The following is a 27828-nucleotide window of genomic DNA, read 5'->3' as shown; positions in this document are numbered from 1 at the left end:
TATGGGAGTATGGGCAGGCAGTAGACAGCTTCCAACTGTCAGCACTTTCAGGGTCTGTCTCACTATAGAGAGATGCCTTGCCAAAGGTCATGCCCTTCTTAGGGCCATCACATCCAGGCACTAAGTGGGAAGGGAGTTCTCCCTTAGTCCCAGCCGTTTCAGGCTGATGCTGGACAGCTCTCAAGGGCGATATTTGCTTCAGAGCTCTCTGCTAGGTTTGGAGCTTTGTTTAGCCTATGTCACTATTTTGAGTTATTTGGTCCATCTTGCTTTCCCCATTTATTTTACAGGTGTGGATTCCTAATAAACATCTTGCATCCCAAACTCCATCTCAGCACTACCTCAAAAATGTAGGCATGGGAAATGAGAATAAAACAGCCTTCACACTCCTAGGAAAAGACTGAAGTCTTAGTAATGTACTAGATTTGGAGGACACCCCAAACAAATGAGATTAAGCCTGCCTGCAGAGCTTGTAGTCTTGTGACAGATACAGGTAGGAAAACAGCAAGTATGTGTCAATTGCTACCACTTGGAAAATAGAAGGTGTGAGAGTTGGGGGATACAGTGGGGACATGAGGTCAGGTTTGGGCCTGACTGAAAGCACACAAAGACTGAAACTTGACAGAAAAGTGAGATGTAGGCAGGCACAGTGGTGGGCTGGAGTGGTCATGGTGGGCAGGATAGTGTGCACAAAGACGTGGAGGAATTTCAGAAGGACAGGGTAGATTTGAAGAGGGGAGAGGTGATCAATGAGCTTGCAGAGGTGGGCAGGGGCTAGATAGAGCTCAGGAGTTTGGAAATTGTTCCAAGGGCACAGGGAGGCCTCAAAAAAAAAAAAAAAAAACTGTAAGCAGAAGAGGGACCGCATCCAGTGTGTAGGAGAAAGAACACTCAGTGTTAAGTGGACTGGCAGGTGTCAGGAATGAGGGAGGGGAGCCTACGCTTCAGGGTGAGAGTCCAGGGAGAGGACGGAATGGGCAGAAGAACTGGGGTGGTCCTGCTGCCTTGGGAAAAATCATAATTTTCCTTGGGTAAAGATGATACCATCATTCAATATCTGAAACCAAGAAGATGAATTAATTGCTTACTTAAGTAAGGTAAAGCTATGGTGGTCAGGCATAGTTTTATTTAGCCAAGCAAATGCTGATCTGACACAGGATTTGAGGGAAGGTTTTGTCTGGAGTTGGACAAGTTACAAATATGGAAGTGGGTTAATGTCAGTTTTAGAAACATGATTTATATTAGTTACAAAAGTGAGCTTCTCGTCGGTAGAAAGGAAGGAATAAAGGAGGAAAGAAATGAGAGAAAGGAGGGAGGAAGGAAGCAAAGAAGAAAGGAAATTCAAAAGTTGGTTATTTCATTTGCCACATTGGGAGGACTGGGTCAATACACAAATCACAAGAATTCGGACCTTCCAATTAGGCACAGCAGCCCTTCCTGGGTTACTTATCAGTCTCTACTGCTTTTGAGACCACAAGTGGCAAATCTCACCCTGTCCTCACTCAAATGTGATGTCACCAGCCTACCAACTTCGGTGGTAGCTGGTAATCATCTCAGTTCCCTTCCCTCCCTGTTTCTCAGCCAGCTTCCATTACCCCACATTCAACTCTCATATCCTGCCCTCTATACTGGTGGCACCTACACAGAAAAGCACACCAGACCACTTGAATTTTGATGTCTCTCTAGAATGCCTATGATCCCATTTAGAGGGCCTGGATCTTTGAAGACAAAAGTCTATCCATTTAAACCATGAAACTTTCCACTTGAGTTTGGCCTGAAACTGATGTCCAGTGGCTGCACTGAGATCATCAACCAAATGGAGCACGATAAGCAGCCATTACACGGGGTAAGGTGAATACGACCCTAAGAAGAATTTCTTTCCGCCAGAAAAAGGCAACAGAATAGCAAAATGCCAGGGAATACATCTGGAACTTTCCTGTATAATCTCTTCAGTGCATGCTGTGGTGGGAAGGAATCTTTGGGATCTTGTTCAATCAACCCATTTCTTTTAGAGATGAGAAAACTGATAGCCTGAGCAGAGAAATATTCAGTCCATAACATCCAGGCAATCGGAGACCTGAGACTTATGATTTATTTTCTGTTTAAATTTTTATTGCTACCCCCATAGAAACTTTAAAAGTAACAACTTACCTTCTGGTGCTTCAGTACACATACTTTCTTGAACAAGTGTGAAAACATCTTTCAGTTTATCAAAATTATCTACATAGATAGTATTGTTTTTATTCCCTGCCATACCCTCAAGTTCCTTTTGGTTGGCCTTTCCTACACCCACTGCAAGGATGGTGATGCCCTTGTCTCTCAGTTCTGATGCTGTGTCATTGAGCTGATCATGGTCATGAGATTTCCCATCAGTGATGACAATCAGCATCTGCTTCACATTTTCCTTGATGCGGCTGCCATGCTCCTCTGTAAACAGGGCATTTGCATGCTTGAGAGCCTTGGCAGTGTAGGTGCTCCCTCCAGTGTCCCTGCGCATCCTCAGATTTTCAATTATTGCTGATCTGTTCGAGTACGTATTAAGGTAGAAAAGGATGTTAGGTTGGTCAGAGTATTTGAGGGCTCCAAACTGAACTCCGTTTCTGCCAACATCTGCTTTCTTCACCAGATGGATAGTTAGGTTAATCATGTGATCTTGATATTGTTTTTTTATACTACCTGAATGATCCAGCACAAACACAACGTCTAGTCCTGTAATCCTTTTACAATCTGAAAGAAGACGAAAACAGGAGTCACAAACTTTCCGCAGTGCATTCTACGCAGGGTGCTGAGAAGGGAAGCGAACTAGCATTTGCCATGAGTCTACTATGTGTCAGACACTACATCTTACTTAGTTCTTAGAGGTGGCTGCTGCCATTTTATAGAAAAAAAAAAAGGCCAAGGCTCAGAGAAGTGCAACTTGCCTACGTCATGACTCCAAGGACATTTGTACCCTATCTATATCACTCCAGGATCAGTGGTCCTTATGCCACGCCACTCTATTTTGCTATATCTCATTAGGACATGTAACGTCTTTTACTAAGCAGGCTTTCAACTGAAAGGCAATGTTAGAAGCTAGTTCAATGTCAATGTAATGGTAAGACATACTGATGTTTGCCAAACTGACCTGCTATTGTGGAAAGCTGAGGAGCTCACTGTATAACTTGGTGGTTTTACCCTACTCCCTCTGGCTCCAGGTATCTTTGGACCCTCAGGTATGCAAACCATCCCTGTGTATCATGTCTCTCTGCAGTTATTTATGCTTTTCTCTCTGACGTTTTGAATTAGAACTCAGAAAGGATTGGCCCCAAGTAGAAGGAGAGCAAAAACTCCTATCGCTTCTTCCCTGACCCCAAACCCTCCTCCACATTATAAGACAAGTGACTGTTTTGGCCAGCTTTCCAACGTGTGGACTCTTTCCCCACTCTTTTCCTTCCCTCAATAACTTACGCGCATGTATTCCAAAGATTTGCTTTCTCCACTTTCCACCTGCCTAGCTAATTGTCAACTCTTATTTCTAATAATAAAGTCTCAAATTTTTTAAGTTTCTGATACTGTGAATATCCCCAGGTTGTATCTGTAAAACCCTTGGTCAATGACCCACTCAGAACTGGTGACTAGCCATGACCTGATACTTAGGAGACAATCTAATGCATGAGTCAGATGAATTTCAGGTTATGCTGTAGACAAGGCCTCCACATTTACATTAATCAAAATGAAGAAATGCCAAGAAGAGCCTTGCAGGTTTCAAAGTTGAAGCTATAGCCTTTAGGTACACCTCCCAACATTATCAAGAGTTTTGGAATCACTGCCACCTTTGGGGGAAGAAAAAAATTCCAATTAAGCGGTTACCAAGGAAACTTTAGAACTATCACCTAACACTTACGTGTTTATAAGACATTTTGTTAAGTTTCTGGAAATTCCACATGCACAATTTTGATGAATAAAGTCCAATGAAAATCTCTATGTTGCCAGAGGAACAACACAAAACAAACTTACTCTGGTTTGTTTTCTTAGTTGTATCCAAAACACAGAAAATAGCACATGATAGATTTTAAAACATAGGTGTTTTAGTCTATGTGTGGATTGAGAGAAAACTCTCATTCAAAAGACATTAAAATTGATAGGCTCAAACTGAAGGTTGTGCAGTACAATTTTAAAAGCACTACAATTTGTAAGAATAAAATGATGACCCCAAGTAATCAGAAAAGTGACAAATTACAATTTTCCAAAGGGATGGATACATGAACAGACAAATATAAAATATCCAGTTGATAGAGGTTAAGAATAATAATGTGAAGTAATGAAAATAAACTATCTTTAAAGTACCCAGGGTTTTCTTGGTGGGTGGTGCTTAGGATACTAGATAAAATTTAACTAAAAGAAAGACGAAATTGTATTTCTAGTTATTTTCTGCTTAACAATGGCTATAGATAGCCAAGAAACAATTCTAGAAAATAATTTGGGATTCAAAACTGGCTCTGAAAAATCCAGGTGTGTGGGTATTAAACATTTGGAAGTTTAAAGTAAAATTCTGGGATCTTTTTGGAATATACTTGAAGTCACCAATGCCATACTAACTTGTGCCAAACTAGATGCCAAAATTGTTAGTCTGAAACATCCCTGGAGGTCACAGGCATTTTAATATAACATAAAGAAGACTAAAACTTAACATTTAAGTCCAGGTGGAGGCCAGGGCCAGAGTGCCATATACTATTTCTCATTATAAAGTCAACAGCTCACATCCTTGAGTCCTGACAGATAACAGGGGCACTTACCATGGAGAGCACACACACGAAAGACAAGTTTCCTTTCTAGTGCCTTCAGATGATCAAAGTTCTCAACGTGAAAAACTAGGCTGCCATCCCCACTGATCTCTTCTAGCTGAGATCTATTGGCATTGTATACTCCTACAGAGAAGATGGTCACATCTTTGCCCCAAAGAATTCTAGCAGGATCTCTCACATCATCCCGAGCTACTCCATCTGTGATGAGGATGAGAAACTTTTTGGCCCCCAAACGGGCCCCCTTGGAGTGGGTGAAGTATTGACCTACAAAATTTAGTGCCTTTCCAGTTAAAGTGCCTTTATTGATGAGAGACATTCTATCTATTGCATCAGAAATTTCTTGCCGTGTAAAGTATCTATTGAGCTGGAACTCTTCCTTAGTTGTATCACTGAACTGAACAACGCCAATCTGGGTTTTGTCTGCACCAATTTGAATCTTAGTTAACAGGTTTTTCATGAAGATTTTCATTTTCCTAAAATTTTCATTTCCTATACTCCAAGAACTGTCCACCAGAAACATGATGTCAGCCTTCATGTCTTCACATCCTGCATGTTACAAAAAAAAAAAAGGATCAGAAATAACCAGGTTGGAATGGTTCTCACAAAGTGGCATTAAGGCAGAAACAAATGCATTAATGAGAAAACATTGAAAGTTAACTCAAGCAACTGTTGTTACGTTTGAAAATTGTATTTGCTTCTTTAGTAGAAGCTGGTTGACTAGAACCCTGAAGCAGAAATGCAACTTCCAAAATGTGTATTTATTCATTCATGCATGCATGCACAACTCATTTATTCACATTTAATTAATTCATTCATAATTTTGAGGTGTATAAAATGCCAAGCATCCAGCCATGTGTTAAGGATGCAGTAGTGATACAAAAAAGGAACCAGAGCCAAAGCAATCAATTCCTTGCACTCATAGTACTAACACTCCAGGGTTTTATGTATATTCTGGAGAAACACAATTTCAAATAATTTTTAAATGGCATTATTTTCTGGGATAATTCTAAGTGATTTCATAAACACTATAAATCAATATTAGAAATTGAAGAAAAAGTTTTTACTAGAGATAAGTGCTTCAGTAAGCACATACTCATTCAACATGGACTGTTCCTTTATACATAAACTTTAGACAGCCTGATTGGAAATGAACATATACATATGTATATATATACACACAAATGTATGTACATTCATTGTTCTATATATAATATAGACATATGTACATATATAAAACCAATTTCTATAATCTATTAAAAACAGTATTAATTCATGATACATATGTTTTGCATATATATATGTAAATATATTATCTTTAGCATATATCTTTTTAGTCTGAATCTCTTTTTCTATCTGTAATCTCTGCCTTCCTCTTACAGTTTCTCCCTCAACACTCTGAAGTCTATCCCATACTTCCGGAAAATAAACACAGCATCAGCCATATATTTAAAAAATGAAAAGATGTTAACTATTACTTAATAAAGTGTAAGGTCACATTCTGATCCACCAGGAGGACTACACCACCGTTTTAAGATTCAAGCTGCCTCAGAACCATCTTGAAAGTCATGAGAGGAGAAATTGCTGAAGATGTTTGTGGCCTTGATAGAGTGGCCTTGACCACTGTGGTGAAGTGTGGAAGATTCCCTTCCATGTAACACATATAAAAGAAATAGGCTTTTACATACAGTTTAGTATTCACAGGATCTACCTCCTGGTATCTATTTGTGACAGAAACTACTTCATGTCCCTGAATATCTATCTTTCCATTCTTCTATGTTAATAAAATTTTAGATAGGCAGATGATTGTCCATCTAAAGATTGTTATTTCCCAGCCTGCTTTGAAGCTAGCTGTGGCATTGTGTCTAAGTTTTAACCAAAAGGTATGAGCAAAAGTGATCTGGCCACTTCAGGGTCTTACATTAAAACAGTTGAGCATGGTAGGCTCCCTTGGTCCTTTCTCCCTTTCCATGGACAGGAGGTGATAAGAACTGGATCTTCAGTTTTGACCTAAAGATAGAAGCTATGTGTTGAGGATGGAATAGCCTCTCTACTAGACCTGGACTATTCACCCTAAACTATGATGTAAGAGAAAAATAATATTCTGTGCTGTGTAATCTGGGGTCTTATCGCTATTGCAGCTTAACCTGCACCCTATTAATACACTGTGCCTCACTCCATCTGCATCTGCTCTGAGACTCGTTAGTGTTTTTCTAGCTCTGGAAGCTTTGGTTCCTTTGTTTTCCTGCTTCTCTGATAGCCATTTTATGACTCATTTCCTTGTCCACAACTTATCTTCTCCTCCAGGCATGATAGTGCTCAGTTTGACTACTTCAACTGCAACTACCTGAAGTGCAAGGGATATATTGTACCTCCCTAGATTCGTCCAGGACCTTCTCCCTTGAAAGGATCTGAGATACAACCTACTTTATGCTTCCTCGAATCCTTTTACTTTTCTTAGCATCAGCTCCAGGAAACATTGGGGAATCTTTTATTCTTGCACTCTTTCTAAGACATCCTAAAGATCCAACTCTGTTACTGTCCATAACAGGGAGAAAAATGAACAAAGTTGTTACTTACTTAGGATTTTGTTATTAATGCTATGTATTTGCTTACTTATTTTTTATTTTTGTTTTTTACTGGCTCAGAGAAAATTCAAACACGTTTTCACTTTAGTAAGTTCAAATAAGTGAGAATTCTCTTCCTTTCCTCATCGATGAACACCTTAACCACTTTCTGCAACAGCTAACTGTTGTGTAGCGCTTACTATGTTCCAGGCACTCCTCTAACTGCTCCATGTGTGTTATCACCATTAAGATTCACAATAAGCCTACAAACAAGGAAACCAAGGCAAGTAGACAGTAATTTATTCAAGGTCATGGCTAATCAGTGATAAAGCTAGAGTGTGAACCTTGACTCTGACTCTAGCATCTTTCCTCTTTACCAGTAAATTAATGTGCTTCTCAGCAGGCAATATTTTCATGTGCTAATACCAGCAATCAACACATACCATCTTAACTAATAAGCGGTGTAAGTGGCCATTATTAATAATAGAAATAACAAACAACGAGATATGGAAATTTGCAAATTGTTTCTCCTAATTTTGGTACTTAATCTCTAATTAGAACAAAAATGCAAATATGTGTTTTTGTTATAAATAAAAATGAACAATTATTACATATATACTTGATATGCATTTAATATAAAAATAATGGTTGGCATTTATGGTGCTCAACCTATAAGGATTCTCTGATGTAGGCATTATCCTCATTTTATAAATGACAATGTTCCAGGCTCAAGTGGAAGTACGTGAGACAAACCCTAAGCTATCTAGAGCCAAAGTCCATTTTCCTTCCACTGTACCCAACTGTGCACACACAAACACGGTACTTCCCCTGTACTCATCTGTGTATGCACATACATAAACACACACACACCTCACATGCAGAATAGAATCTTTTTCACTTCACAGTAGTGGGCTTTGTCAAGGCCCCAACATTCTTAGCAATTTTCCCATTTATGACTTCCAAGATGGCCTTGGGGCAACTGTTTATAGAGGGATTCTCCAGTCTTGGCATTTAGTTTAAAAGTGAGGGGCTGAATCGCTCCATGGTGATAAAGGAAGCTAGTAAAATGTTATCCAGACAGCTAGTCACATCAGGCCTTGTCTCAGCCTTAATTTAGCCATTAATCTGCCTAAAGCAATTGATGAAATGTGGAGAATAAAGCTTTTTTGTTTTGCTTACCTTTTTCAGTGCAGATTTCACGAACAACTTCATTTTTTATGCTTTTCAAAGCATCAAAGTTCTGCCCAAACCTAACCCTTTCTTCTTTCCCAGCAATTTCTTGCAGTTCTATTTTATTAGCTGCCCCAATGCCAACTGCGTGAATGGTGATTTGCTCAGCCCTTAGTCTCTTAGCAGGTTCCACGACTCTGTCCATGGACATCCCATCAGTCAACACAATGAGGTAACAGGGAACCTTGCTCATTCTATCCTTACTTCCATTTTTTATTATTTGTAGTATGTAATCCAGAGCTTTCCCAGTATAAGTTCTACCAGTTAGTTGCTTAATGTTAAAAATAGCCTTTCTTAAGCCAATGTCATTAGAATAGTCACTGATATAAAATTCTACTTCTGTATTATCTGAATACTGCACAACTCCAACTCGGACTTTGTCTGGGCCAATGCTAAACATTTCTGTCACTTCCAACATAAATCTCTTGATTTGCTCAAACTCTTTCTCCTGGATGCTGCTTGAGCCATCAATTAGGAAATGGATATCAGCCTCTTTCATATCCACACAGCCTGGAAAACAAAGTGCATTCTCTGTAAATTAGAGAACCCAGAGAGAACTTTGCAAGAGGGTTTGTGAAGTAACGTGAGGTTGAGGTATTTCTAAAGAACGAAGACTTCATTTTTGCATACAGCCTGCACACTTCATTAAGCACACTCATGCCCATTTTCTCCTTTGAAATGTACAACAACCTTGTGAGAAAATTGAAACAGGGAAAAACGTAGTGGTTTGTCTAAGGTCACATAACCAGTAAATTAAAGAGTAAAGACCAAATTCCCGAGACTCAAGGCTCCAAGTTAAATAGTTTTTCTAGCATTGACACCTGCCTTCTTAGACAGTTTATATCCTATCATTTCTTGAAAAAAGGCATGGGATTGACGACCTTCTACTCTTACTTCACCAATAATCTTTTTTTCCCAGAGCAACTAGAACAAGATATTTAAAGCTAAACTTAGATCACATTGTTCTTCCTCTAAAATGATCTATCATTGCATTTGGAACTTAAAAACTAAAACTTGGCCTTATCTTGTCTCCTGCTTTTCTGACCCTATTTCCAGCAATTCTTCATCTCACTCACTGTGCTCCAACCACACTGGGCTTCATTCTGTTTTCAGAACGTGTCCCTGGGTCTTTGCACGTACCCTCCTCTCTTCTTGAAATATTCTTTCCCCCAAATATTCACATGGCTGCTTCCTTCCCATCATGGATGTTATCAAGTCATCTCTTAAAAAAGGTCTTCACTTCCCCCTATCTAAAGCACACCTGTCATTGTCTATCTTCTTACAGTGTTTATTTTCTTTATGTTACTTTCTGAAGTTACCTTCTTCATTTGTTCATGAGCATGGCCTGTTTCTTACCGCAGAATGTAATCCATGAGGACAAAGACTTTGTTTATTTCTCTGCTTCTGCCCAATAGGCCTGGCATATCATAGAAGTTCGATTTGTGTTTTTTAATAAAAGACTTCTCAATGTTCCTTCCTTTGTTAAGCTGAATCTATGAAAAACTACTTTTGCTTTCTTAGCAGTCTATTTACTACTTTATGTAGTCATTCGTAGAAACTGGGTAAGAGAAATAACATATTTTCAAAATTTTTGGCTGTGTGTGTCATTATCTGGTTTTCTTGACAGCTCTTAGGTAATTTATAGCTATTGACACTACTTCAGCCCACAGCAGTTGCTCCTTAGGAAATCGGATATACTGAAAAGAAATCTGACCCTGAGAAATGAACTATAAAATCTATACATAAAGCATTAGGGCAAAGATAAGTGGTTATCTGCAGAAGACAGGATTGATTCCAGGCCAACAAAACTTGAAAGTAACCAGAATGCATTAATTTATACATCTAATAAAGAAGAATTAAGTCTTGAGCAAAAGAAAGGTAGTGGTGATCAGCAATGAGGGAGAGAAAAATGTAAGTAGGTAACTGCAGCAATGCCCATCCATCCCTGCCTAGGGCTGTGCTATCTACTACACTAGCCACTAGTCACACGTTGCCATTGAAATGTAAATCTAAACTATCCAACATCAAATAAAATTAAAAGTCATCTCCTTGAGTACACTACCTACATTTCAAGCGCTTAACAGCTCCATATAACTAGCAGCTACCTTATTAGACAGTATAGAGAATATTTCTATCACTACAAAATTTCAATTAAACAGTGCCAAAGAATGTGTCCCTTGGCTCAAGGCCTCACCTGTGCATTCATATATACAGATATATATAAAAATATAGATGTACGTATTTAATTTTAAAGTAGAAACATCTGCCCAATTGAATGCTACTAAACATTTCAATTATAAAACTACAATAACTCTCTTGTTCTGATTCCACAACCCCACGCAGACTTTTGATTACAATTTAGCTTCTAATTTGGCATGTCTATAGGGAGAGAATGTACCACTTGGAAGATGTGAATGTCCAAGCCCCTGGGCATTGATAGCTCTCATTTTTACGTAGAGAATTGTCATTCTTTTTCCATACATCAGTCGCTTGAGTTTGATTAATGTGAATTTAGCCTTGATTTAATGAAGTTTTATGGAATAAAAATTGAACACTTACTATGTGTCAGATGTAGTGGATATAGCAGTGACTAAGCCAGATATAGATTTTTCTCTGAGCGTTGATCATTCTGAAATTGCAAAGCTGGCCACCACACTCTAGACCACAGGAACATCACTAAGGTGGTAGGTCTTAAATGTTGCTAGCCTGAATTCATTAGGGAGCTCACTAAAATGCATGGGCCCAGGCCCTACCCTCAGAGACCAATCCAGTAGTTTTAGAGTGACACTTGGGCAACTGAATTATTAACAAGCTCCTCAAAAGACTCTAAGTTTACAACAGACACTGTTGGTGTTTTTGCCTATATTTTCTCAAATCTCTTACCATTTTTATGCAAACTGGCTGCTGGTGCTTTGCTTTCACTCCCAATAGCAAATGCTATATCTGGGGTGAGCTGCCCCTGAGTTTCTGGAAACTTCTTTGCCTGGCACTTGAACCAGAAGTGTCCAGAAATTTACATTCCCTGCATGTGCTTAAATGTAAATTCTCTAGTTACATATTTTTTTTTCCTTGCCTGGGACAACTATGATGTTTGATATACACTATCTCTAGAATGACACCATGGAATTGAGCTAACATTACTATCCATGGGATTTTCTTGTTGTCCTTTCCTTCCTATTCCCATTTCCTCATTTTCCTACCAATTTCCTTTTTTTTTTTTTCCTGGTTACGCTTCCTAATATATCAATTTCATGTGAATTTTTTCCTGGCATCTGCTTCTGAGGAGCCCAACCTAAGTCAGGTACCAAGATTTTAAAACAACTGGATTACTAAGGAGTTACATAGTGAGGCCTTGTGCCCTAGCTTTGGTCCCACATCTTCCCATTTACAATTTCTGTAATGACAATAATAGTTTTTTGTGGCATCACTGCAAACTCCTGAGAGAGACTATACCACACATCCCTTCTATGCCCTAATACCAGTATTACATTGAAGCTGGTCTGGTTTAAAATTAGCCTTTAATATCATTGGAACATTAAAATTCCTTTCCATGTTACGTGCTGCCAAATTTCAGTTTCAATTGCCTGGAAGCATTTTCTCTATGGAGAAAATGTGTGAAGACAGCAGATATCTCAGAATTAGATAAGCTCAAAGTCATATTAAGTATCTCTTGGCATGTACTTTTGAAAAGAGCTCAGTAGAACTATAGCAGATTCACAAAGAATCTTAACTAGAAGATCCTTCACTGGAATGATAGAAGAAAAAAATAGGATCAAAATGTCAGATAATAACCATGATTGTGCATAAAAATACAGGTAAAAGGATGTCCCTGCAAGACTTTTACAAAAACAAAACATTGGCCTATATATCCAACAATTTAAGATATGTTTTGTTAAATATGGTATATCTATTATATGGAATATTTTTCTCAACCTAAAGGAATTGTTTCAAAAGAATAATTAAGGAAACAGACAAACGATCATAATATCAAGATGATGGAAAAGTGGGTAAAGCAAATATTACTAGTTATCTCCAATATCCATTTTCTCCTTCTTTACACCAATTGAACTGCCAGTTTTAACCTAGGTGCTTGGCTTCCCCAAATAAAGGTCACATTTCCCAGCTCCCATTTTCATAACTTAGGTGTGACATATGACCAAGTGCTGGCCAATGGGATGTAAGCAGAAATGGTACACATAACTTTCAGGAGCATCCTTGAAGAAAAGGTGAAGAGGCCTGCCCCTTTTTTCTTCCCTTTTGTCTTTCTTGCTTTCTGGATGTGAGGGTGATGCCTGGAGCCATTATTTTGGACAACGATCCTAGGAATTAAGCCCACGAACAGCAAAAAATAATGTGGAAAAAGACAGGGTCTCTGACACTGTGGTGTACCAGACTAGCTCAGTCTGCCTACCTCTGGACTTACTTGTGAAACAGAAAAAGCAATCTTACCCTGTTTCAATCACTGTAATTTTGGTTTCTTCTGTGGTTACACCCAAATATAGTTGTAACTAATAAAAGTTACCCAACTCTCTATGCCTATACTGTTCAATATGACAGCCACTAGACACACCTGGCTATTAAAAGTTAAAATGAATTAAAACTACATGACATTTAAAATTCAGTTCCTCCATCACACTAGTCACATTTCAAGTGCTCAGTAGCCACATGTGGCTGGTGGCTGACCTAGTGGACAGCGCAGATAAAGAACATTTCCAGCATCACAGAAAGGTCTGTTGGACAGCACTGATATATACAATGTGATATCATTTTTAAAAACTCTGTGTTTGTCTGTATGTGCATGAATGAAAGGAAGACAGAGAGGTAGAGAGGGGTGGAGGGATGGGAGAAGGGAGGGAGAGAAAGAGAGAGGGATGGAAGAGACTAAAGACAACATGAAAAGTATTAACGGTTTTATCTGAAGATAGAATTACAGGTGATTCTATTTTCTTCTGTATGTCAAGCCATACTATTATGGTATTTTATAATTAACATATATATTTTACATTTTATTGAGGTATGATTTACATGTTATAAAATTGATCTCTTGTAAGTGTATTGTTCGATGATTTTGATAAATGTTTGAAGTTGCATGGGCATCACCACAATCCAGCTTTAGAACATTCCCACAACTCCTGAAAGTTCCTTTATCCAATTACAGTTGATCCTTACTGCCCTCCCCCCGCCCGCTCAGTCCTAGGTAACCACTTATATTACTTTTATAATTAGAAAAGTATTTTTAAAAACATACCAGTTTTATCAAGATTCCTTTGTTCAGCATAAGTAGAAATTTGGGACCATATTTCATTCTGGAGTTTTTTCAGGAACTTTGTACTATAAGTTTCTAAGTCTGCATAGGACTTCAGCATGGAAATTGTCTGTTCTGGAGGGTAAGACACTATTTCTTCTAACTGGGTATTGTTAGCCCCTTGGATGCTCAAGGCAAACATTGTAACATCTTCCAGCCGAAGGTTCAATGCAGCATCATGCACCTTATCATCTGATGGTCTGTGGGTGACCAGGACTGCAATCTGAGGCACTCCCTGTGCTCTTCTGCTGCCATATGACTCTGAGAAGCCGTCTCTTCTCATGTGCTCAATGGCAGCCCCTGTATTGGATTTCCCAACTTGGATGGAAAGATTCTTGATTTGCTGCTTAAATTCAGATTGGGTTGTGCTTGATTTAAGAAAAGAAATAGTCTTGGCACTACTGCTGTAACTTATCAGTCCAAGTCGCATGCAATTTTCCTTCACATCCATGGAGCTGGTAATGTTCTCCAGGAAGGTCTGAAGATGCCTTAAATTTCCTCTGGTCCCAAGTGACTCATCCACCAGGAACACGAGGTCAGCAAGTGAGTCTTTCTGACAGGATATGGGGAAGGGAACTATGAAGAGAGAAAAAGTGTGAGGATTATGTTGTATACACCACTGGCCCAGAGAGAGAAAGGTACTTTTTACATTGTCAAGCACATTAGTTAGGATAGAGGTAGTCATGATGGATGCAGACAGCATTGTTTTCTTTTAGTGAACAAAAGATCAAAATTCTAAATAAGACTTATAAGGTCGTTGACTTCAAAAGCTTTCCATGTGCTGTTCCCTCTGTCTGAAGAATGCTTCTGACCAATTTCCCTGCCACATCCCATGACCACCACCACTATTATCTCCATGACCACCATCACCACTGGTATGGTCACCACCACCACTGCCATCACTTCCACCTCCACCACCACCACCACCACCATTGCCGCCACTACCTTCACTGCTAGTGAAGTGAAGGAACCACCATGTCCACCATCACCGCTACCTTTCCCACTGCCACCACCACTCTCAAGAACTGGGATGCAGGGATGAGTTAGCAGAAATATCTCTGACCATGGAAAGTTCACATTCTCTGGGGAGGGCAGATAACTAGATTGTATTATTTCACATAGTAATAAGTGCTAGCAAGGAAATAAAACAGGTGACTTGACTGACTACACTGTCGCTAAGGGAGGGTTAACTTACCTGAGACATGAAGAAATCAGGGAAGGCCTCTCTGAGAGGATCACATATGGGTTGAGAAATAACTGGAGAGAGGAATTCAGCCACGTGGAGTTCTGAAGGAAGAGGAATTCTGGCAGATAGAGCGGCAAGAGGTGGCAAAAAGCAAGAAGTCCAGAGTAGCTGGAGTCCATGAGTGAGGGGAAACACTGACGGATAAAGCCAGAAGGAAGCAGGGCCCAGATATTCTGGGAGTCACATGATCTTATTTAAATATTTTAAATATCACTCCAGTTGCTGAGAGGAAATAATGAATTCAGGGATAATAATTAAGAAACAATGGTCCTAGTCCAGGAAAGAGATAAGGATTCCTGGGCAAGTATTACAGCTGCTAAGATGGAATGACAAGGATAGTTTTGATATGTGACTTAGAGGTAGAACAGAAAGCTGGATAAATTGGATGTGAGCATTGACAACAAAAGAGGAAGTGGTGAAAACTCCTGGGTTTTTGGCCTGAACGACTGAGTGAATGGTGGTGGTGTCTTTTTTCAAGACAGGGAAGATAGTGAGAAAAACGAGTTACAGGGGGAATTTGTGTTCTGTTTCAGACATGGTAAGTTCGAGAAACTACTGAGTATTGAAGAGGAGATGCCAGGTAAGCAGTTGGTTATACAAATTTGGAATCTAAGAGAAAGTATGCCAAATTCACATAAAGCATAGATTCCAAGCACAGGTGGATGAACTGCAGGTGTGGAAAGCTAGCCAAGAGATAAGCTCAACCTTGCCAAGAACTACCCATCTGTGAGTTCTGAGAAGGCAGAAAGTGTGTCTTACTCATCACTGTCCCTCCAGTACCTGGTGCCTGGTGAGAACTCAAAAATATTTACGGAATTAAAAACAATTCTCATAAATCTACCAATCTACTCTGAATCCCCCACAGTTAGCTAAACAAATTCCAAGAATGACCTTCTCAGGACAGTATTGATTTGCAAATAGTTGTTACTATTAATAATAGTAAACAGTGTGCCAAATGCCATACAAGCCACCTCACTCATATTATGTGGTAGACACTATTATCCTCACTTTACAGGCAAGGAAACTGATGCTCAGGGTTAAGTAAGGGACTCAATGTCCTAAGTGGCCAAGCCAGGGTTTGAACTCAGACCTTCCTGACTCCAAAGTCTTTGGTCCTAAACTCTAAAAGTCCAGGATGAGACAATACAACAGACACAGGGCTCAACACAGCAGAATGCAGTCCACTGCATTGCGTTACTGCACCACTGAGGGCATCCCCTCTTCTTCCTGGTTGAACACAAAATATGAACATGTACTAATAGTGTCTTATTCTAAGGTTATCATTCTTCTCACTGAGTATCACTATATATCAGTTCACAAGCATTTATTGAATATTTATTGTGAGCCTCATACTGTAACAAGACTGTGAAGGAAAGAGAATAGACAATGATCCTATTTCTTTATCTATAAGATCCTCATGTATTAATTCATTAAGAAATAGAACACCAGCTCATTGTCAGGCACTGTGCTTGGCACAAAGAATAGAGAGATAAGTTGTCAGTCCTGCCCTCACGTGCTACCTGTTTCTTGCTTGGTGGTGCTGGGGAAGGAAAGGAGGACAAACACAGAAATGGATAGTTAAACGGAAAGTGCTGCTGTCAATAAGCTGTGTGCAAGGAACTGAAACTCAAAAAGAAATTAGAAAGGAAAGATTCCAAGAGGAAAAGGATGTAGGGATGAGATTTACATGATGACAGGAGTTATTCAAGCTATAAGAAAACAAAGGAGTGCAATAAGATCGAGCTCTTGTCAGAAAAAAATTTCACAAGCAAAGGCAGAAGTGAGCAGGTATGATGTGTAGAAGTTTCCAATACTTCAACACGGCTAATTATGAAAACCTAACATGAGTTGCAAGAGGTGAGGGTGGACAAATGTAGACCCACCTGGGGATCAGGCACCTCTTCAACCAAGGGCTTCCTTACCTTGCATATCAGCATCGATGGCTCCCTCCTTGTACTTGGTTACATCCTTGATGATCTGTGTCATGTTTTGGGAAAATGTGCTGAGGTCTCTGATTGTCCGAAGGTTGAAATGGAAATGGGACGTGGCCATGGCCTTCAGATTTTCCTCAGAAGCTTTCTGCACCCCCACGGAGATAATTTTCACCCCGTCTTTCTGCAGGGCTTTTGAAGCCTCTTCCACTTCATCCTCAGACTCAGCTGAAGCCAGGACCACCAAAATTGGGGGAAATTGTTTCCTGTCTCTCCCATTTGTGGGTGCAGAGAAATAGGTCCTGTGAGCCTCCTGAAGAGCCTTTCCTATCTGCAGGGACCCGCCAATGAACTGAAAGTTCATCTTGAGGTGGTTCAGCATGGGGCTCCTGCCTTTGAAGGTGTTCAGATGGAATTCACTGTGAAACGCATCGCTGTACTGGGCCAGGGCTACACGGTATTTGTTGGTCTCTATGGGGAGACTGTTGATCATTTTGTTGATGAACGTTTTGACAAATGGGAACGACTTAGGTCCCAGGTGATCGGAGCTGTCCATCAGAAACACAACATCTGCATACTCAGGGCCTGGCCCTATCAAAATAAAATAACAACATGCAAAAACAAAGTTATCATTCAGCCTTTATATTTTACATTGCAATACTTATTTAAGACTACGCCCTATTGTTAAGTATACATCAGAATCCCAAGAAAAGTGTCTTTTGGAGGTCAAACAGAAGAAACTATAATTGCCTTTGCTAAAATGTCAAACAAAAGGGCTTTAGTAAAGTTAGCCAACAGATATACAAGAGACAATAAACTTCTTTCCTTTTTTAGTTCTGGAACCCCAAACTCTGATATTGTACCAACCCAGAAAGTCCCTGACTGGACTGGTTTGGCTGTGTCCCTACCCAAATCTCATCTTGAATTGTAGCTCCCATAATCCCCACATGTCATGGGAGGGGCCCAGTAGGAAGTAATTGAATCATGGTGGTGCTTACCCCCATGCTGTTCCTGTGATGGTGAGTGAGTTCTCATGAGATCTGATGGTTTTATAAGGGGCTTTTCCTCTTTTGCTTGGCACTTCTCTCTCCTGCTACCATGTGAAGAAGGACATGTTTGCTTCCACTTCTGCCATGATTATAATTTTCCTGGGGCCTCCCCAGCCATGAGGAACTGTGAGTCAATTAAATCTCTTTCCTTTGTAAATTACCCAGTCTCAGGTATTTCTTCATAGCAGTGTAAGAATGGGCCAAAGCGGTCTGAGGACTACAGCAATTTTTGGAAACATTATAGAGTAAGCAATTGTCTCAGGTGGCAGAACAGAGTCTAAGACCAGGATTTCAGATGAAAGTGCTTGATTGAGGGCATGCAATGGAAGATAAACAGGACAGGACAGGGAACAAGCAGAGAAGGGCATGTCATCAGGTAAGGTCTAGCTTTGGCGTGCTCTGCAAGGGGCTCTGGAGCCTAAATTACAGCAGAGCTGTCCCTCTTTGAGGCAAGAGGGCCAGTTTTTTGTGCTACCCTATTAGTCAGTCATTGGCTGCAGAACATCTCCAGAAGTTGGAGAGGAGCAGAGGGCTGCAGGCAGAACCTTTTGGTTAAGTGGGAAAGCTGAGAACAGTTCCCCTGAGAAAATGGGGTACAGCCATGAGCTGTTGCCAGCAGTATTCACAGTAGCTGGGAGGTGGGTGTACCAGCCAGACAAGAAAAGTCTGGCAAGGGAGGTGCCAATAGTATCTACCTTAGCAGTCATGGTCAGCCATGCTGCTCTTGAAATTAGTAATGTGCTAGTAAATGTCTAACAAGTGGCTCGCTCTTTCAAGGTAACTCAGAAATTCATCAGGAAATCTTAGAATAACACCGTGACAATGCACAGTAAAAAATACTTCTTTGAATGATGTTTTTAGTAATTACAATAGAGTAGAAAAACCTGCCTTTCATGCATTCTCTCTCTCTTTTCCTATACAGACACACGTGCACACACACACACACACACACACACACACCACAGTCGTGTGCTTCACAATGACATAATGACATTTCAGTCAACAACAGACTGTATATATGATAGTGTCCTCATAAGGTTATAACTAAACTGGCTGGGCTCACACTGTAAGACCAAGGTGGTAGGATCACTTGAGCCCAGGAAATTGAGACCAGCCTGGGCAAGATGATGAAACCCTGTCTCTACAAAAAATATAAAAATTAGCCAGGTGTGGTGGCATGCATATGTAGTCCCAGCTATTTGGGAGGCTGAGGCAGAAGGATTGCTTGAGCAGAGGGAGCGGAGGTTGCAGTGAGCCGAGACTGCACCACTCCACTCTAGCTTGAGTGACAGAGTGAGACTCTGTCTCAAAAAAAAAAATAACGATTATAATAGAACTGAAAAATTCTTATCACCTAATAACATCATAGCTGTCATAATGTGGCAGTGCAAGGTATTGCCTTTCCTGTATTTAGATGTGTTTAGATATATAAATTCTTACCATTGTATTATACTTGCCTACAATATTCAGCATAGTAACATGCAGTATAGGTTTGCAGCCTAGGAGCAATAGGCTGTATCATATACCCTAGGTGTGTAGTAGGCTACACCATCTAGGTATAAGTATACTCTATGATGTTTACACAATGACAAAATGGCCTAATGATGCATTTCTCAGAAAGTACACCCATTGTTAAGTGATGTATGACTATGTGTGTGTGTTTGTGTGTAAATATATATTTCATGCTTGTAAAAGGAAAGGAAGGCAATGGTTTAGTCATGAAATAGTTAGAATTTGTTTCTGTGTGGGGTTCCTTTTCTTTCATTTATAAGATCAAGATTCAAATGGATCTATAAACAAATGGACTGACTCAATCCATGGAGACATGTAATATTGAGACTGAAGCAAATCAATGGATAACTGAATTTTTCTAGCCAGGTGCAACATAACTCATGATTTTTTTCTCATGGCTTTGTGCTGTCTTTGACAAGTTAAGTTTGTTTGATATTGTATAACAATTACTAAATGCTGCATACTTTGATTTTTAGCAAATGAATTATTTCCCTCTGTTTATTAAAGTTTACTGAGATATAAAAATATTTCTTAAATAATAATAAACATAAAATATACTGGTACCTGGGCTCTGGTCTGCCAATGTTTCAGTCCAAATGATTAGGACAAATATAATTAGCAGTATCTTCATTTTGTTAGTGAAGATTTTTACTTTTGTTCTGCAAAAAAGAATTATTTACAATATGAAAATTTTTATTTTTTACCATTAAATAACTGTGAGGATAGTTGTATTAGAGCATGGTACACTGTAAACAAGTATTTGTCAAGCAGTGCCAAGTGTGTTTATAAAATTCATCAGGCATTTGGAGTATTTGTTGAAAATATTAATGCTAATGTTTGGTGAGCCCTGGCTAAGGCTCAAACACCTTTCTCTTGCTTGACAAGTGTCATCTAATTTAATTCTCACGACAATCTTATAGGGAGGTACAATTACTACACTTACGTGACAGATAAGGAAACTGAAGCACCAAATGTCTTGGTAAGAGGTAGATCAATCCACAGTACTAACCCAGACAAAGCAATTGCATCACCCAACCTCTTAACCACTATGTCATAAGCTTTATACAAAATTAGTGTCCTCAAAAATTTACATAGTCACTATTCTCTACCCTTTGTTATGCCACTATCATTTATGTTCATAATTTGGCTTAAAAAGCCAACAGCTACACATGTCTCTTCCTTCACTGAGTCCTTGTGAATACTGCTTCCTCACTTACAGTTATGCCCAATTTCACAAAGTACCTCAGGTTTGGTTTTTCCACATAGTTCACAATCAATCAGAACGCTTCCTGGGAAATTAAAATCTCAGGAATTTAACCAAATCAGAGTTTGTTCTTTATAAGAATAGAAATAGATTAAAATGGCCAATACTCAAAAAATAGATCTGCCTTAAAACAGATACCAAAGGTATAAGGGCTGATTTTTAGAGCTCTTTTGAAATTGTTACTCATTAAGGAAGACTGATAGAATCATTGGAAGCTGGATGTGGAAAAGACCCTATAAATCATTTAGATTAAGCCCCCAGTTCAGAGGAAACAACATTTTTATCACCCCAAAAAGAAACCCCAAACCCATAGCAGTCATTCCTCACTCCCTCCCCCATGCCACCCTTCTATAGGTGCTGGCACTGATCTTTCTTTCTCTACGGATTTGCCTATTCTGGACATTTCATATAAACAGAATCACATAATATGTGGCCTTTATATTTGACTTCTTTCATTTAGTATAAGTATGTATCAGTACTTAATTCTTAATTCTTTTTTATGGCTGAGTAATATTCCATTGTATGGATGTATAACATTTAAAACATTAATTGTCAGTTGATGAACATTTGGGTTGTTTCTACTTTGGTCTATTATAAATAATACTGCTATGAACACTTATGTACTTGCTGATGTGAATATATGTTTTCATTTATCTGGAGTAGGTACCTAGGAGTGAAATATTTGGTCTTATCATAACACTATGTTTAACATTTTGAGAAACTGCAAAATTGTTTTCCAAAGTGGTTGTACTATTTTACACTTTCAGCAGCAATGTATACAGGTTCCAACTTCTCCACATCGCCATCAACTTATTTTCCATTTTGTTATTATAGCCATTCTTGTGGGTATAAATGGTTTTCAATTGCATTGCCCTAATGACGAATGATGTTATCTTTTCAGGTACTTAATGGCCATTAGTATCTCTTATTGGATGAAACATCTATTTAAATGCTTTACCCATTTTTACTTGGGTTATTTGTCTTTTATTGTTGTAATATAAAAATTCTTTATATATTCTAGATGCTACAATACTAGATGCTTCACAGATATATGACTTGCTAATATACTCCTGCCATTCTGTGGGTTGTATTTTCACTTTTTAAATATGTCCTTTGAGGCACAAGTGATTTTAAATTTGATAAAGTCCAGTTTATCTGGGTTTTTTTTTTTTGTTTTATTTTGTTCCTAATGCTTTTAGTGTCATATCTAAAACACCGTTGCCTACAGTCACTAACGGTTACTTGTATATTTTCTTCTAAACATTTTATAGTTTAGCCTTGCATTTAGTTCTTTAACCCATTTTAAGTTGTTTCTGTGTGTGGTGTGAGGTAGGGATACAATTTCACTCTTTCGTATGTGGATATGCAATTACAGTTGTCCTAGTACCATTTGTTGAAAATACTTTTCTTTCACCATTGAATTGTCTTCACACCCTCATCAAAAACAAATTTACTATGAGTGGATGAGTTTATTTTTAGACTATCAATTGTATTCTATTTATCTATATTTCTATCCTTATGCCAGTACCACATAGTCTTGATTATGCTACTTTTAAGAAAGATTTGAAGTTGGAAAGTGTGAGTCCTTCCACTTTGTTCTTTCTCAAGGTTGTTTTGGCTATTCTGAGCCCTGTGCATTTCTATATCTGTTTTAGAATCACCTTGTCAATTTCTGGGGGGGGAAAAAAAAAAAGGCATCTGGATTTTGACAGGGTTTTCATTGAACAGGTAGATAAATTTATGGAGTTTTAGCATCTTAATATTGTCTTACAATCCATTAATATGGATTTTCTATGGAGAACAGAATTTTGAGATCTTATTTCATATTTTCTCTGATGTTCTTTAAATATAGGAGATCATAAGAATTCAAAGATGAAGAGGAGAACTTTCTGTACAGCCACGTGAATTCCGAAGCCAATAAATGTTCAGAGCTGTGTATACATCCTTCTTTAGGTTGGTGGTATGTTTAGAGAGTAAGATTAAGCTGGTCTCAACCCAGTAAAGCTCAGCAGAGTTTTACTTATGAACACTGGAGCCCATAGGACATATCCCAGGCGACCATTCGTGCACACATCCCTTGGCTTAGCTCTGCTCCCGTTCTTTCTTCAGCTCAAATTCCCACTTTGCATGTCTTGGCTCCAAAATAGTGTCAATAGCTTAATTTTGTAGATGTGGAATTGCTGAGTCGAAAGTATATTTACTTTAAGTTTCTTTGGATACTGCCAAATTGCCATCCTTTGGGTACCAAATAATATTCCCTTACCTGCCCCAACATAGTATGTCTCACTATTTTCACTTCACATTCCTATTTGTCTTTTCCATTATTTACACTGTTTTGGTATAAGTTATTCTGATTACTCTGTCTTTTTTATTGTTCATGCTTCTGAAATGAATTTTTTTCATATTTTTTTCATTTTTTTCATATGCTTATTTTTAATTCCCTTGGCAAGTAATATATGCCCAGGAACAAAGTGAAAGTTGTATTCCTCCAGATAAGATGGAGATAGAAGAGGGCAGCCTCTCAGAAAAGAAAACGTCCAGTGTTATAATCTAGGCTCTACCACTCCCAATCCCCTTTTCCAGCCCTGTAGTTATTCAGGGGAAGCCACTGCTTATTAATTGTTAATTTTCTATGACTCTTGGTCCTTCGATAGCTCAGCCTCCCTGTCTCTTTTGTAACATCTTGAAGTTTGGATTTGGTGCAGGAAGTCAGCAGGCAGTGCTAAATTTCCAACTTTTCCAAAATTCAAAGTTTCCCATACCAAAGGAAAAATGAAAAAATATTTAGAATATACAGACTCTAAGATATAATAGTAGGGATCCCTTTGGAGAGAGTTGAATCATATCTCTAAGGCTCCTCCTAACTCTAAAATTATCTGATCCTGTGATTCTATGATGGAAAGACCTGAGGCAGAGAGTGGCATGTATGAGTGATACTTTAAGGAATTAATTGGCCATTCTGGAGGAGATATATCCCAAACTAGACTTGGGGCCCAAAGAAACTCCAAGTTTGAATAGCTACCAAGTGAACCAACTCACCCTTTCTCACACTTTCAAATGCTCAAACCCTCAGAGGCTGATTGGGAATTCAAAGTTAGTATCACATCTGAGGGAAGGGCACCCCAAGCCCACTTCAGGGTGGACCAACAGCCAAACTGCACATCTAAAGAGAAGGCACACATGCCGAGGGCTAGGCAACAATCAGCTAGCCTTGCTATTTCCTGTGGGGATGTTCAGCACATGTAGATCAGCCACATACAGATGGGGCTAAAGCTCCCTAGCCACTGCCAGGAGACAAAATAAGAGGGTAATAATAGACTAATGAATAATCACATCCCTCCTTCTGATTGCATTCCTTTGGTTAAAAATATCTGTGAAGACAAATCTCACCATTCTGAATGAGAAACTGTATTGTTTTATGGGGCAATCTATTTTATAACCTATGGCATGAGGTGTTAAAGTGACTTGGTGAAGTAGGGAGAAAAAGCTTAATTTAGCAAAACATAAAGGCACATGATAAAGCCTGCAAACCTCTAAGAGGTTCAGACACTAAAGGGAAAAAGAAATTATTTAGCGAGTTATAACCACACAGCAAAGGCCTTGGTCTAATTCTTGAATCCATGAGATTAGAAGTAAGTATGTAAACAGTTTATTGGAGGCTTAGACTGCTAAATCCTAAATCAAGCATGTCACAAATATTGCAAAAGTAATTGCAGTTTTTACCATTAAAAGTAATGGTAAACTATAGCATTCTGAAACCACCAAGTTTAATTTCTCTTTCTCTCCTTTTGCAGTCAAAGGAGCAAAAAGTCCTGAAATATGGTAAGAAATAAAGGTCAGGTCATCTCCCCTCTGTCCTCTACACTGTTTCCCTTCTCCCTAATGCCTGCCTTCCTGTTTCCCTGGTTAAGCATCCCTCACTCAGGATCTATGCAACAAAAGCTGGCCGGAATATGGAGCTCCAGTAGAGGGAGAAGGGCACAGCTTTAGCAACCACAGTCTCCAGTTGATAAGGGCCTTAGGCTGCAAATGCACCATTCACGCACACCCAGCTGAGGATCTGAGGTCACAGAACGAGTCCATGGCTGAGCTAAAGCTTAAATTCTCGGCTTAGCCTCCCTGGTGCCTTATCCCATTTCTGGAGCATCTGGAGGGCACATTGAGTTTTCCTGTCAAAACAAACTGTGAGGCTAGATAATTATTTAGCCTTATTTTCCTGTGCTGGCTGTCCATCCTGTAGGTGCCATATGACTCTACTTCCTTTGGTTTTCATTACTTTTGTTTCCTCCATGGCACCACTCCTCCACACTCTCAAATCTGTCCACACCTAGACACTCATTCTAGCCACCTGGACTGCCAAGTCCCTCCTCTTCTTTGGTACCTATCATATTTTGCCTTGTACTGAAGTTACTGAAAGACTTTCTTAATCCCCCACTTCTCCTCCTTACCCAGTAACACACACACACATACACACACACACACTCACTCACACATACACACAGACCACTAACACCTATAAACTCCTTGAAGGCAGGACTGGACTCTTCATTCCTTGTCATTGAACGTCCCACTTGCTTAGGTGAGTGCCTGCTTTAGAACAGGCTCTCAAGAAATATTTGCTGAATTGAGTTAATTACTTAGAAAGTGATTAAAAGCCTCATTTATCCAACTATTGTGCCTATTAAACCTCACACAGCAGGAATTCCAGAAACTTCTAGAAGCAAAAGGCCATGTTTGGAATATCCTGTGATTGATAAAGTAAGGATCTATGCATGGGAAGCAAACTCCACTAATTTAAGCAACTCTGGGGAAAAGCTGAACACCATATCGGAGCATTCCAGACAAGTCCCAGGGAGCCTGCTCTAGCAGGAGGGGCTGTGTAAACCATCCTGGTACCATCTTTTCAAAAGGCAGAGGCCTTACAAATCTTCCTGGGTCAGCCCAGGGAAGAAGCAGGTGTGGCTAGGAGGTTTGGCAGCAGTATTAGGACCATCATGTCCTAATACTGCTAAGGGACCAAGTATGTTTGATACATCTTTATATTTCCAGGGCTTGGCAAAGTGAGTATTCACAAGAAAGGAGAAGAGGAAATGAGGGCAGGTCGGAAGGCAAGTTCTTGTGCAAATGCTGGTAAAATATGGGAGGATGAGGTATTATTTCAAATGAAGGAATTGACAAAAATATCATGCACAAAGGGGAAGAGGAGAGATCAAGGATCTCAGGTAGAGAGGTGCCTACAACTGGATTACACAGCACATCAGCAGAAGGAAACCATTTCTCAAGTTCTTCTTATTGGGAAATGTCTGATATCACATTCTAGTAACATCTTTATCAGAGGAAATTGGATTAGGACAGAAGGCAGGAATGCTTATGCTACCAGCTCCTAAAATCAAAACAAATAAGACATATCAGAAACACGGGCTACAGTTTAATTAACACATCTAACAACCGTCACTTTCCCAGTCATCCAACACTGCCGTTTATAGATAATTTATGGAACTGCCATAGGCTTTGGACACAGAGTAAAACACATAAAATACTTCCTCCAAGAGCACACAATCTATTTGGGGAGCCAGGACAGTGACATGAAAAGACAAAATATAGAAATTCACAAACATTAGCCCCCTAATAACTATGGAGGTTATTTTGTAAGGTCAGTAAAGGTCATAAACCTATTGGTTTTGACTAAAATGCCACTGCAGGCTCCATCATACAATAACTGTCTATGGCATTTATGTCAATGCCTACCCCACAGTAGGTGAGTAGTGAATATTTGTTAAAAGAATAAATGAACATGATGTTTCAGAATAAATTGTAAAGAACAGTTAGAATGCAGTTTAAAGAATAAAATACAGCACTTCAGAGTACAATTTATAAAAAGGCATCAAAAGGAAATTTACAAAAACCTTTGATATACTCTAAAGACTTCCACAACTTTGATCAGGCATTGTGGAAAGAATATCAAGGAATCAGAACTCATAATTCAAACCATGAGCTCCTCTCTGAGACTTGTTTCCATGATCTATAAAACAAGAGGGTTGGACTTGAGCTATAAAATGATCTCATTTTGTAAATTAGAGTACAGGCCATCTGGGAACATGGGTTAAACCAAAGGCATAAAATGAGTGAACAGGTCCAGCCCTACAAGGTCCGGGCCTCTCAGAAGGGCGAGACATCACCCTTCTTGCAAGAGCATTGGCAAAAATCACACTGATATATACAGAAGCCCCCTCTATCAGAGCCCAGGCATCAGAATTTTGTTTCAAGTATTCTTAATTATTGTTTAAGTATCCAACCCATAAGCTTCTTATACACCAGATTTCAAAAAATAAACATCCCTACAGAGAAGAATGTCTTGCTTATGTTACTAATCCTTCTATTTGCCAAAACGTCATAAGGGCCATTATATCCACATGGAAATAAATGACATTGGACCACAGCTGCCCTCCAAATCATGAAGACCCCACATAAGCAGCATTGCTATCCATAGTTTCAGTAGCCTGCTTCCTGCTCTAGGATCCTTTGGCTGTCTGTTTGTGTGCCTCATTATTAGGGTTGTGGCTGAGAAAACAAAACATGGCTTGGCTTTCTCTTCTCATTATTACTTTCTTAAGGAAGAACAGGCTGTGGGCTGGTGATTCTCAATTTTGGCTGCACACTAGAGAGCTATTAAAAATACTGAGGCCAGGTTCCACTCCCAGAGTTTCTGACTCAATTGGTCAGGGGCATGGTCTGAACATGGATTTTTTTTAAACACTCCTGGTGATTCCAATGTGCAGCCAAGGTTGAGGACCACTAAGTTAGGCCATCTTGAATGGTCTAAGCAAACTCTCTATAGAAAACACATCTCACACCAGTTAGAATGGCAATCATTAAAAAGTCAGGAAACAACAGGTGCTAGAGAGGATGTGGAGAAATAGGAACACTTTTACACTGTTGGTGG

At 39.3% G+C, this 27828-nt stretch overlaps 1 protein-coding gene across 3 annotated transcripts in view; it reads right to left on the bottom strand.

Annotated features, from left to right (window-relative positions):
* COL6A5 (collagen, type VI, alpha 5) overlaps positions 1–27828 on the bottom strand; it is a 123899-nt gene that overhangs the window by 81334 nt on the left and 14737 nt on the right. For all 3 annotated transcript variants that reach the window (XM_011977963.1, XM_011977964.1, XM_011977962.1), the window contains exons 2-7: positions 20186–20280; positions 17052–17651; positions 13827–14459; positions 8528–9088; positions 4776–5330; positions 2152–2727 (exon numbers count right to left, since the gene is read on the bottom strand). In XM_011977963.1, the coding sequence (XP_011833353.1) occupies positions 2152–2727; positions 4776–5330; positions 8528–9088; positions 13827–14459; positions 17052–17651; positions 20186–20252 (2992 nt within the window). In that variant the 5' untranslated portion in view covers positions 20253–20280. The remainder of the gene's footprint in view (positions 1–2151; positions 2728–4775; positions 5331–8527; positions 9089–13826; positions 14460–17051; positions 17652–20185; positions 20281–27828) is intronic.

Source organism: Mandrillus leucophaeus, unplaced genomic scaffold, assembly GCF_000951045.1.
Source record: "Mandrillus leucophaeus isolate KB7577 unplaced genomic scaffold, Mleu.le_1.0 Scaffold186, whole genome shotgun sequence".
Taxonomy (NCBI): domain Eukaryota; kingdom Metazoa; phylum Chordata; class Mammalia; order Primates; family Cercopithecidae; genus Mandrillus; species Mandrillus leucophaeus.
The sequence above is the reverse complement of the archived record's forward strand: the minus strand, read 5'-3'. Positions and strand labels throughout refer to the sequence as shown.